Source organism: Anas acuta, chromosome 4 (assembly GCF_963932015.1).
Source record: "Anas acuta chromosome 4, bAnaAcu1.1, whole genome shotgun sequence".
In the NCBI taxonomy this organism is placed as follows: Eukaryota; Metazoa; Chordata; class Aves; order Anseriformes; family Anatidae; genus Anas; species Anas acuta.
In genome coordinates, this window is record NC_088982.1 from 1,995,532 (window position 1) to 2,008,934 (window position 13,403).

The following is a 13,403-nucleotide window of genomic DNA, read 5'->3' on the forward strand; positions in this document are numbered from 1 at the left end:
GTATGATACCAGGTTTACTTCAAACCTAATTAAGGGAGACGAATCTCTGTGGATAAAAAGTCACTCTGGGATTGCTGCAGCTGTTTGTAAAAACCAGTGTTTCCTTTGTTTTGTTACTGCCCTTAACTGAAGGTGCCCTCTGTGCAGCTGAGCAGTTAGCAGATCAGGTGAGCAGGAAAAAAAACACTTCTGTGAATGGTAACCTAAGTTTTTCTCAGTTATACTTGCAAGAATTTATCTTTGTGCTCTTAGATGAACAGGTTTTCCACGTGCATCTGGGAGCGTGGTGTTTTATTCACACGCTTGTAGTGTGATCTCGGGGTCCTTGCATTTCTTTTCTTCCAAACTGCCTTCTTAACGCCAGTCAGGTAAGTTGCTGCAGGGATGAGCTGCCAGCATTTTGGGGCTGCTGCTGTAACGAGAAAAGCCTTAGAAACAAAGGTCCTGCTGCAGAGGGAGGATCACATTTTATTTGTCCACCTGGTTGATCTCTAAGTCCCTGCAGATGCTGAATGTTCCTTGTTAGTGGCTGTGCTTTGTAATGAGAATTAAAAGCATATTCAGACTTCACTGATGTATTTAGACACGGCTATTTTGTGTTGTTTGGCAAGTACACTTGCAGATCCCTTTCTCCCTTCTTGCTCTGTGTGGTATGTTTAATGATTTGTCTGCAAAAGGTGTAGAGAACTCAGGTTTCATTTTGAGATGCCAGAAGACAGCACAGGTTCCTTAGAAAGCAGAGGCTGTAACTGAGGAGCACACCCTGGGAATTGTCCCATTAATTGCTGTGTCAGTTTTCTGCCTCGTTAACAGGTGCTGAAAGGCAACACCATCTGAGGAGGAGACTACATAACGAGTAGGGTGCAGGTTTTTTGACTGATTCTGCTGTTGGGCTATAGCCTATGTTGCTTTAATTTTATTTACTTACTATAATTTGCTGTTAATTGCTGATGGTGGAGCTGTTTGGATGGTGGCAGTGGACCTCGAGGTACAGGACAATATGAAGCAATGAAGGCAGGAGATTAGTAAAACTGGAGGTTAGTAAAACAGGGCAAGAAAAACGGAAAAAAAAAGTTAGTTATTAGTTTCAGTTCCTTAAATGATAACATATGATGAATACATGATAAATAATAAACAAATAACTTAAGACTCAGAATTTTATAGCATTGTGTAAAACACATGCCAGAGATGTCTGAATATGGGTAACCAAATAGTCAAGTCCTAAATGTAGTGGCTGTGATCCTGGGGTGTGATATGGATGTGGGACAACTTTCAGACAAAGATGTAAACGTAATTTAGCCCAAAATTTATGAACAAGGGCAACTGACAGCAGGCATCCTTGGTTTTGGCTGGATTAGTGCCTTACCTGTTGCTAGGATTTCCTTATGCTGTTTGCAGTATCCAGCAGTTTCAGCAGCTTTCCAAAAGAGGGGAGAAAAAAAAATATATTTGTGGCAAATGTGTCTGTTTTGATGGGAGAATGAAAACGATCTGCACCTGAAAATTAGGAAGTTTTTACAAGTTATCATTTGCCTTAAAGAGTAAATGAAAGGTCTGATTGTTTCCAGTCATATTTTAATTACTGTCAGCAGTGGGTGGTGACCGTAAAAAGATTTATTGTAGCTCTTCTCTGGGAAGTTGGCATGCTTATTTTAGAGGAAAACAAAAATATCAATTATGGAAAATGAAAGCTTTTCTAATTAAATATTTTCTCATGCTTTTTAAAGAGCATCTCTGTTTTTAAAGAACATTTCTTCTTGTTTTGTCACTGAGTTCCTTTCACTTTAGTTATACTTCATGAATGCTAGAGTCAAACAATTTAAGTGTGAGGGAAAACCTTTAATATAAAAGTTCTACTTTATGTTGTGATAGTTATGACATAGCAAAATGTCAGATTGCAGAGCATCCCTGTAACCTTAAAATGTCACAACGTGGAGATTGGACTCTGCTCCAAACAAAACTATTTTTAGTTGCTATAACTGATTTTTTGGTGGCTGCCAGCATTGAACATCGTGTACTTGGTTAAGGCTTGAGCACTTGTAACTGGAAATTAACGTGGGGGGCTTTGCATTGTGGTTTGTTTTCCATGGAGCCATGGAGGGACGCCTTTCATCAGGAACTTAAAGGTAGTTAAAACTGATCCAATCTCCATCCTTGGAAATCTGTGAAATTTGATAAGTCCCTCAGGAACCTGTTGGGATGTTGAATTTATTCTGCTTTGAGCAGATCAGACTGGAGACCTCCAGTGGTCTCTTTAACCTAGGTGCTTCTGTGATTGCGTATCTAACTGGTTATCTTTTTAACGATTAAAATAGCACTGAAATCCCGAAGTTATAGTGGTGTGTGTGTCTAAATCACTTTGAACTTAGCGAACAAATATGCATTCAAAGGGTAGTAATTTTTCCTAGTACGTTTTGAAGTAGGTAAGTATGGTAGGTGTTCAACTGTGTATGAAAAAAAAATCATAAAAACTCAAAAAGGTAGAATTTTTTGATGTTATAACAAGCATCAGAGGCGACATCTGCAATACAACTTTGTAGCTTACAAAACTAAAAGGTTCTAACTCTATTAGTTAGGATAATTAAGTTGCAAATACTTCTCAACATCACTCACTGGTAAACAAGAATAAAGCTGTTAGCTAATTTGCTAGCACTTAAAATAAAACCAATTTTTAATTAGTTTCATAAAAAGATGAGTTCCAAGGAAAGCGTGTGCTCATTTATAATTACAGACTCTTGATTACTGATAGCGCTGCTCTTTCTCTGAATTCTGAAATCCTGATGTTGGTGAGGACAAAAAGCCATCCACGTAACCTGTATCAATTCTTCTGTGTTTTTCAGGGTGCACGGAGTTGCAGTTTGGAAGCTGCTTCTGGCTATGGCCGTAATCAGGAACAGGACGTGGACTATTTCAAAGCTTTGAGTGACAAAAGATGTCATGCTGACAGCCAAACACAAGCCTCCAGGACTAAGGAGCTTTTAGAGTCGAGCTTACAACAAGTCGTGCCTTTATGCAGAGCTAATCCTCCTGATCGTTGCCTTCTGAAGGATACACCCTTTAAATCTCCGAGTGCTGTTCAAACGCCTGTCTGCAGCCAACATCAGCCAGTTGCAAGCAGTCATTCTGCTGGCATCGTTGGGCTTCACTCACCAGTGCAGAAGGAACGGGACAGATGTGTGCTGAGGTCTGCAGCTGCTTCTGATGTGCAGGCAGAAGTCCATTTGCCAGCTCAGAAGAAGCTGTCTTTTCCCAAGTGTTCCGAAGAGATGTCTAAGCAAATTACCTCCATCACCTTTTCATCCCGAAAACGTTTCTCTACCCCTCTGACTTCCATGGCACTCGGTGGCAGTCTTGATGGAGATGTTCTCGATGGGTTAATGCCTTTGGAGGTTGGTTGTGCTAGTGCTGAGGAACAGAGCCATGGCAAGCAACACTGGGAAAGATCTGAGGCTTGTCCTCCTTCAAGTCCAGTTCTCTCTGGCTCACAGTCTAATGAGATGGCATTTGCTGCTGACAGAGCCAGCTTTCATCATGTCTCTGCTGGCAGCGACAGAGCTGGAGCTTATCGAGGAGCAGACTGTTTGTCAGAGCAGGATTCTGTAGGCATCCGTGCTGCTGAGAGACAGACCCTTAGTGCAAAAAAGCCTGACATTCTGTCTGAAGATGTGACTGAATTGGGCAGGCGTGGTGCCAGAAGCCTGGGGCTAGACTCTGCTGCAAGATTCAGCCAAGGTACGAGTGGGCTTTGTGAACCCCCTGCTGTAACCTCTGAGCAGCAGGAGGAGAGCAGCCCTCCTGGCCACGTCCAGGTGTGTGAGAGCTTAGAGGGTTCCCGTCCAGCCGTACAAACTGACTTGCTGAAGGGCCACGTTAAGCTGTTGGAAGAAGAGCAACGTCCTTCTGATGCAGTGCCTCTCGTTCAGAAAGGAGAGCAAACCGGTGCGTCTCGCCATTCACCTCCAGATGAGGTTTTATCCACCATATCCGTGTCTCCGTCGCCAATTAAGAAAGCGCTGTCTTGTGTCCACATAACTCTTTCCCCAAAATGTCATAACTCAGAGCTGCACAGGGGCTTGGATGCTGCAAATGAGATGAGATTGGGGGATAAACCTGAAGTCAATACCCTACCAGTGCCTTTAAAAACTCCACGAGCTTTATTAGAAGCTGTTTCGGAGTTACCAACTGCTGCCCTTATTCCAGAAGATCAGAGAGGTTCATCTTTCCCCATGCCAGTGTCTTCAGCAGATCGCTGCCTGCTGCTTTCTTCTGTTCCGAGTACAGCAGCCCACGAGCTGCCCCCGCAAGGCAGTGAGAGTCTTCAGGCTGTGGGTTCAGGGGGATGTGACCTGAAGAACATCTGCAACTCCGTAGTTCCTGCAGAAACTGGGAAAAGTACCTCTGATGCCACCACCCAGATAACAACAGAAAGTCCTGAAAAAACAACCTTTTCAGCAGAAATTTATGTTAATTCACAAGACGGCGAAAATATTACCCATCAGTCGTCTCTCCAGAAAACACGTAAATTTCCCCCAAACACAACTTCAGCTCTTAACAAAATTTCCTCTTTCCTGAGGCAGGGTGGTGAGCAAATCAGTGTCTTATATGCCTGTGTAGTCTTCCATCTGTTCAAGTTTGAGGTATTTATGGGTAGTGAAACCAAAAACAGAACCCCAGCTTTTTGTGAAAGTAAAAACCTTGAGATAATTCTAATACTGATATTTACAGGTCATACGAAACGAACCCCTACACTGGGGATTTACAGTTTTGTTGGTAGGGAGCTAAGAGAAAAATGTGCCCATCGCTATTTTAGAATGAAATGTAGAATAAAAGAGAACGTGCGGGGCTTTTTAAAGCTTAACAGAGGAATATGGATGTTGCAGTGTGGTTTCACACACTGATGTTTTATACTAGAAAAACCGTACCCAAAAAATGTAGTGTTTGTGCTATTTTCCTGTGCTCTGGACTTTGTATCTCTATTGTCAAGGTGTTTAAAATAGTATAGTTGAGAACAGATTGCTTCGTGGCATCGGAGTGCAAAATATGCCAGCTATTTGATCAGCTGGTCCCTTCTCTGTTAGAAGGCAGCTAACGTTTTGGTCCAGACATTTGTGTGTGTTCTGTTGTAACAGCACCCTGTGTTTATTGACTCAAGAGACAGGTATCGATGCTCATTGTAAATGATTTCATTAACCGTGGGTCAATGGAGGCTCTGTGGATATACGAGTTGTGTTTTTATTTTTTAAGCCAGCGTTTGTCACCCTAGTCACAAATTTAATAATTTAATATTGATCTTTGAGGAAAAGCATTGGCAAGTAAGCTATCTTTTCTATTTAATTGACAGTCAGTCTTCCAACCCGTGGGTAGGTATTCATTAGATACTTAATAATTGCAATTTGTTTTCCTAAAGAATATGCTGTTTCTCCAGATTTACTGCAACGACCACCTTCTGTCTGCTTGCATCCTAATTTGTTACTTTTATCTTCAGCTGCATTAAAGGATTTAATCCTGATTTCTGTCAATTGCTTTGCTTTCCATCCCTGCAGATCAGCCGTTACTGCTGCCGTATAAACCTTCTGGAAGCACTGGGATGTATTATGTTCCTTATCTCAGAGCAGGATCCAAAATTTCTCCAGTTGGATCAGAAACGAGCGTTAAGAGCTCTCACTCAGGTACTTATTTGGCTTAGATCTTCCAATGTGAGATCGTGGTTGTAGTTCCCGGGTCAAAATATATCTATTTTGCATGCAGAATTATCTCAGTTTAGCTCAGAACTCTTCTGTCCTGCTAGTTTAGAGGAAGCGTGCTGATTTTAATAGAAAAATGTCTTGGTTCACGTTCATGCCACTTTATAACACAAAGATACCTGAGTCCTGACTGAAGGTTATGGCTTCAATGCCTCTGAAAAGGATGTTCTCATTCTGTTAGCAGTGAAGAGAAACAAGGCTGAATTAGAGCTTGATAATTCTTTACTTTTCTCTGGGAGTTACAGTTTAGTTTTGGCTCTTTCATATCTCTGCCAGTTCTCCTTCCTTATAGTTTCTTTCTTTCTTTCTGTATTTTCTTTCTCTCTCTCTCTTTCATTTTTTTTTTTAATTTGTTGTGTGTGCATTCTGAAATACCAGGAAATGCCACATGCATTTCTGATAATAGCTTTCTCAGTATTAAATGTCTTTCCTCCATTTTAGGGGATTCCAGTATAGAAACTTTCTATAAACATTGCAATTTGTAACTCTGGATTAAAATACAAGCTAACCTCTCACCTCCCATCCACCTATCTCTCAGTAAAACACACTTATTGTTTAGTAGAGAAAAGGATGATCTAGGATTAATCATCATCTTGTTTTCTTTTAGTTCTATGTTTAAAGAACACATCACTTAAGCTATATAGGTCTTATTTTCATGTTTCAGCCAGAGCTTTTTGACATCCAAAGCTATTTGTAGGCAGAATTAATGTTATAAAGATGTCCAGTTCCCATCAGATGTGCCCCAGGGGAGCAGGGTGGTACAGCGGTGACAGTAAATGCACAGGTTTGTCACTGCAGCCCCAAGCTGTGCTTGTGATTATTTGTGTGTCCCTGCTCATTCCCTTTTTCCAGTCTGCCTCTTGTAGTATGGTCAGAATGAGAGAAACAGATGTGATGATAAATCAGTTAGGGGCCATTTTAGGTTTCTACCATTAGGACGCAGCGATACAATACCAAGAACTGTGCTCCTGTTGTCTTGAATTCCTGTTCAGAGGTTATACAGACCTACTCTTGCCTCCTAGCTGTTCTCCATGGCTATTCTGAGCTCAGAAAATAGGCATTTGCATCAGTCAGAGAAAATGTGCGGAATTTAATTTGAATCGGAGGGAGTCTGAAGTCCTGTGTCTGGCTTCCTAGCAGACTTGTCTAATGCTAATTTTCTTGTGTTCTTTGCTGCTCATTAGCAGAAGAGGTAAGGTTATCTGTGTCTCACGGAAGAACGTTGTCACCAAAGTTTGTGGAAAACAATCCTGCAGTGCCTGCTGCCTATTAGTCATTGGATCTGCTCTCTAGGGATCATGATTGCTGCTTTCTGAATGTGCTGGTACTGAGACTGATAATAGGCTTTCTTTCAGACATTTTTGTTGTGAAATTTCTGTATCTCTTCTTTGTGTTTTCACCTTTTGCTCGTAATTACTGCCCTTTCTTTCTGCAGGATCAAATGATGCTCTTCCCTCAAGGTTTCCAACAAATGTGCTTGGTTTAAGAGATGATAATCCTCCAGACAGCACGGCTATCAAGCATAAAGAAGGAAGCTACAGTAAGAGAACGAAGCCCAAGCTAGCCTGGGCTGAAGAACAAATGATACCCGTGGAGGCTGCCCCAGGTAGTTAATGTGGTGGTATTTTTTTATTTTTATTTATTTTTTGTATGTATTTTAACACACATGAATGAAATCACAACAAAAGAACTGGGATTTAGGATCCATTGTGTTTGGTCTTATGCTACTGCTGATAGTCTCCTTGAAGATGCTAAATCTGATTCGTTTTTTCTGTTCTCCGTCTCTCTGCTTCTCCCTGATTGCTCAAATACATAGAATCATAGAATCATTTAGGTTGGAAAAGACCTCTAAGATCATCTGGTCCAGCCTTTAACCTAGCACTGTGAAACATGGACGTTTCTATTTGCTAGGATTCCAGTGGCTGCAGTGCTTATCAGGGCCTTTGTAAGATTAATTTTATTTTTTTTAAGGCACTTTGTTAAGTTTGTGAAGTGCAAAGCTTTCTCTAAGTACGGAAAGGATGCAAACGCAGAAAATAATAGAAATTCTCAGAAAATATTTTTTATTTTAATATTTTTTTAAAATATCAAAAAAATATTTTCTTTTTAATAGAAAAGCACATGGGATGGCTCAGCATATGGGATAGATTTCTTCCTTCCCACAGATACTTTACATGACATCACAGGATACCAATGTATCTCTGTAATGCTGGTCTTTAACTGAGTTTTAATTTGATTTGACCAATGTCTTCCTTCCTCTCCTTCATTAGCCTTCTTGGATGGTGTTCCCGAGGGATGCAGGTCAGGGTTTATACTGTAGCAGCCGACTTTAAGGCAATCTTGCATTGTTGGAATGCCAACAAAATGAAACGATGCTGAGCTATCCAATGGCTTTGCACCGTATCTCATGGTAGTAGCTAAAATTAGTCCTGATGGACTTTTAATTAGTCCTTTTGTACAAACCTCATGCTGCCATTTTAAGTGTCTGATAAACTTCCTCAAGTCTGAGGAGGGATGAGGATTTTTGTTCAGTTTGGGAATTGCATCTTGTTCCTGGGCAGAAGCAACAGCAAACAGAAAATGGTGGCGTGGTTGCCATTTCAGCTCCGAATTCATCAGGGGAGGTGTTTATCACAGAGTACAGTTCTTGCAACATGTGCTAAGTTAAACAGAACGAGCAAATTGCAAGAAGGTAATGTAACTATGGATATTAATGTTGGGTGGGACCAGAACCACGTGAACAGCATAAAGGATGCTGAATGAGAGGGTTCCTCCTCTCATAGGCAGAGTCCCATATGGTATTTTAGGGAACCCATTTATTTTTCCTAATACCATATAAACTCACCATATGAAGGTGTTTAATGGAATATGTTTTTGGAACGCATTCCATTAAATGCATTATTAAATTCCATTAAATAATCATACTTCAGTATGATTATTTTTGTTGTTTTAAGCAGAGTGCTCAATCTGCCTGGGTTAAGGTCACCCCTTAGAGCTGTGCTGATGTATCAACAGTGATTCCTCCTGGTGACTTCAGTTCTTCCATTTAGAAGGGATTTTCTTTTGAAGTGCAGCTTTTTTTCTTCAGAATGGAGATTACATTATTGATATTTCCAGAAGATAATTTAAAATCTTTCTGTAAGACGCTTAATGCCATTATTTTGTGTTTGTTTTTTTGATGAAGGTGCATAGGATCAATAGTTGAATTAGAGCAACAAAGACAACATTCTCTTAACCTATCTATTTGAACAGAGGAAATAATTCTCTGAACACTTTTAAAATGCAAGGATACAAAAAAGAGGAATAAGACTTTTTTTTTTTTTTTTAAAGAAGTTCTTTTTCTTGCTGGGGGTAACTCAAACCAGAAGTTGAATCTTGGGTCACAGTGTTAGAAGTGAAGAAAGACTGAGTATATAGAAGTGAGCTTTCCAAACAAGAATCTGCAATAAGAAACAAAATGCTGCGCTGGAGCAGAGAACCATTTATGCTGTCTGTCTGAATAGCCTGGATAAAAATGAAAGGGGAGCACAACTGTTAATATAAAATTATCTAAAGGTATTTTTTTTTGTAGCAGTGACGGCCTAAAGACACAGGCAGGAAAAGAACAGAGTAGAAATAATCTTTTGTTAAAACAGTACAGTTGAAAGCTTAATAAGCAAGCTTTCTGAAGGAGAACTTGCATGCTTAAAACCTTCTCTGACTCTTTCAACTGTATTTTTAGCAGGCCTAATAAAAGATTACCCACAGAGCTTGTCTAGAGCTTAAAATTATGCAAGTTATGTATTTATTTTTTTAAAAAAATTTCTCTATATAAACTTATTTTTGTTTTTGTCTGTTTGCATTCCTTCTGTCTTGTTGGTAACTTTTTTTTGTAAAATAGAGAAGTAATAAAAATTCTGCATAGTATTCCCAAGCCTGTTAGTCAGGAGGATGTGGAGGAATGTTCCTACCTAGGAAGAGAAAAAGTTGACCTTGTATGCAAACACAAATTCCTCTCATTTCAGAGTTAGTGAGACTGGGGGTGCTGTTCCTGGTCTGAACATGACACTGAAATATTTCTGTGATGAGACAGGGAAGGGAAGAAACAAGTTACTGAATGAAAGTCAGATTTACGAAGCCTGTGTTAACAGGATAAAATGACGTAATTTTATCATAACTCTTTCTGTACTTGTCTTGCATCACTACTTCCCATGTGGAATTGAGGTTTTATAAATCCCCAGCCTGTGTTTCATGATGAGGCAGGTAGGTTTTTCCTCCGTGGGGTGGGGAGAGGCTTGGTTGTGGGACTTAATATCCCTTTTGCTGAAAAGCAAGATTTGCTGCTGTTAACAAAAAAAAAAAAAAAAGGACTTAACAGTTCTATGTTTTTGTTACCATCGCAGAAGGAAAGAAATGAGAAATTTAAAACAACAAAACGTTTTGGGGGAGAATGTTGAAAAGCTAGGGAAAACTAATTTGAGTGTTTGAGGACTTGAGAAGTCCTGGCACTAGGATCTGTAGTTCCTGCTTTCTTCCTTTATGGGTCATTGACTATATGAGCATATAACTCAGTCCATTGTACAAAGAACATAAAATGAAACATTTTTATTTAAACTGTATTTTTTTTTATATCAAAATGGCTTTAAAGTTGTCTTTGAAGTATTTTTCTGCTAGTATGTGCTGCGTGCATACTTAATGTGTGTCTATTACCAATGAGTTAGTAGTTGTATTCCTGCACGTAGTGCTCTGTAATTGCAGGTAGTAGCATATTCTTGGGGGATTTCACTGCTACTTTGAGCTAAAATGTGTGATTTGAGCTTGAATAAATATCAGAGCTAGGTCTTGGTGTGCTATCAGAAATGTTTCCAGGAGCTGTACAGAAGGTGGTATTGGTTGTCTTGTATATAGTGCTCCTCTGAGTTACGAGGTAATATTCAGGCATAGCCCTAGGGGGATGTTTCTACTCCCTGGGCATTTGTCTGAAAGGCAAAACGAGCTGTGGCTTCGTGTCGTGAGTTTCCATAAATGTAAGTTTTCCAATAATATAAATTTGTCCAAATTTTGATCTCTATTACTTGCGACGTATCTAGATTCCTCCTTCAGATTCAGATGGATTCAGCATTCTCCTGGGTTCCATGTTGCAAATGATAGAAAATACTATTTATGTACTTTTAATAATGCTAAAACTTCATTCCTAAGTGAGTTGTGAATTGGGAATGGGAAAGGTGAGCTGAAAATCACCCTGTTTCAAATATGCTGGTTTTTATTTGCTTCCATGTCAATGAACAAAAAAAAAAGTTTTTCTTCTGTTGCAGAACACACGGATCATTTAAAGTCTGTGAAAACCACTCACTCGGTCTTCAAGTCTGCCCAGTTCTACCTTCATCATCCCATGTCCATGCGTGAGAGCTCCTTCCAGTCGAACAGTGAGCCCTCAGAGGATGGTTCGGGTGTTGGATGTGCTAGACCTGCCTCAAGTGCTGTCCTCCAGAACTGGAAGAATGCACATCGCCATAAACGTGTTTTCTCTGCCCGTCATAAGAACGATGGTGAAAACGAGTTCTTCCCACTCGCTGCAGAAGCAGATTACAGCAAGAACGAGGATCTAAACGTTGGTACGTCTCCGGAGAGTGAAATGCCTAGAAAGGAGCTGCCTCAACACGGCAGAAGAGACTCAGAACAAAAGGCAGCTAAAAGTTATCCTTTAGCATTTAGCCAAACAACTTGTCTTCATGAGAATGTGGAGAAAGACCTGCCGCTGAGGCAGAGAACCCACTCCACCTGTAGCTTGGATGACCTCTGGGTTAAGTTTCTGGAGCGCCAGAAGAGATACCAGCACCATGATTTTAGGGGTAACGGTGAGCTCTCCCTCGTTGAGCGCCTCGATCGATTGGCCAGGGTCCTTCAGAATCCCATTAAACACACGCTAATACCAGCAAGATCAGGAAAGAATGTTTTGGAAAGAAAATATAAGATAAGGGAGCAGAAGAAAGTGAGGCTGCCAGAAAAGAGCACGTCTGAAAGTACCTCGGAGCCTCATGCAGCATGTGTTGAAGAAAGGCCATTTATCAACCACGATGAAAACAGCTTTGTTGAGCTTAGGAAAAGTAGGTCAGGAGAGAAAACGATTTGCCACATGCATAAAATTTTGGAGCACCAGCAGTACTTGGAAACTTCTAGTGACACTTCCTCGGAGAGCAGGCTTAGTAAAGATCACTGCACCACCATCAGTTCCACCATCTCTGAATCAGATGGGGTAACCCAAACAGAGCTGGAAACTGTTACTCAGACTGAGGTGAGCAGTTCCATTTCCACCATCGACACCGCCAGGCTCATCAGGGCTTTTGGGCATGAAAGAGTGCAGGTGTCACCACGACTTTCCCAGCTTTATTGCACCATCAACCACCAGAAGAGTCGCTCTGAGAAGTGGGACAAGGGAAGCAGCAGAGCAGTGGGCGTAGAATATCCCAAGGTTACTGCTGAGAAACACAGGAAACGGAAAGAGACCCAGGTACGTGGTCAATTAGACCAAAAGGTAATTTTAGCTAATTTTTACAGGCACTCTTAAACTGCTGTACAGCGATAAAGTCTGTTGTTACTTGGAGAATCGCTCAAAACTCGCAGTGGTAGGCTTCTATCTTTGATACCTCAAAAGCAAAACACTCTCTTTTGCTTCTTCAGCAGTAAGGAGGAGCTCAGAATACCTTAAAACATCCATCCTGCTTCCTTTCTTCATGTTCCTATATTTTTTTCCCCTCTTTCTTTATTTGCCTTGGAGGTAGTCTTGGGAAACAAGATGCTGCTCTATCTTATTTCTAGTTACCTGCAGGTTCTGTGCTTTTTGCAGTCCTGGTAGAAAGCTCAGGTTGCAGCTTTTGACTGCACATTGCTACCTAAATATATCTGGGCAACAATAAATTCAGTTTAATAAAAAAAAAAAATCAAAGGATTTATATGAATTTTATTATTGTTTGTCTATTTTAAATGTTGGAATTTAATCAACATCTGAGTGCTGGCTGGTTGTAAGTTTCTGTCTTTGGCAGTTTAGGCATATAAAAAGAAAGCATTTGGCCTGAGAGCTCTAGACAAAAACTCCTGGAGCAAAGCTGTTTTGAGGCTGAAAGAATCGTTCTGATGACTTCAGTTGAATTTGTAAATGGCCTCCTGCAGGAGAAATGAAAATCAATTTCCTGAAAGGGGGCCATGGTATGGGCTTGATGATTATGGAAAGAAATGAGAGCTCTGGGGTTCTGTCATATACACTAATGCTGAAAAGTACAGGAACAAATAGGAAATATTTCTCTCTTCTTTTTAGTGGAAGAAAGTGATGTTGCTATTGTTAGTAATGGATTTTAGAGAAACAAGTTATTTTTTCTTAATACAACCAACTAAATTTTTCTGTCAAGTTACTGAATGCAAGTCTGGGAAGAAAGACTTTCAAGGCTAAGAATTGTTTTAAAATAGATTTATTAATATTATGAAATAAAACAGTCAAACTTTGCAACATTAAGACCATTAATCACCACACTGACTGTCTAAATATGGAATTAGGATCCAACACATGCTGTGCCGTGGTTGTAGTGTTTGGAAGAAATAGAATCCCAGAAGAGTTTGGGTTGGGAAGGACCATAAGGATCATCTAATTCCAGCCCCCTGCCATGGGCAAGGATGCCTCCCACC

The 13,403-nt window shown here is 40.3% G+C and overlaps 1 protein-coding gene across 7 annotated transcripts in view; it reads left to right on the plus strand.

The window, feature by feature from the left end:
* ALMS1 (ALMS1 centrosome and basal body associated protein) overlaps positions 1–13,403 on the plus strand; it is a 68,035-nt gene that overhangs the window by 38,497 nt on the left and 16,135 nt on the right. For 3 of the 7 annotated variants that reach the window (XM_068679523.1, XM_068679527.1, XM_068679525.1), the window contains exons 9-12: positions 2,841–4,581; positions 5,544–5,669; positions 7,180–7,350; positions 11,039–12,258. In XM_068679523.1, the coding sequence (XP_068535624.1) occupies positions 2,841–4,581; positions 5,544–5,669; positions 7,180–7,350; positions 11,039–12,258 (3,258 nt within the window). The remainder of the gene's footprint in view (positions 1–2,840; positions 4,582–5,543; positions 5,670–7,179; positions 7,351–11,038; positions 12,259–13,403) is intronic. The other 4 variants (XM_068679524.1, XM_068679526.1, XM_068679528.1 and 1 more) reach the window with 4 other exon arrangements.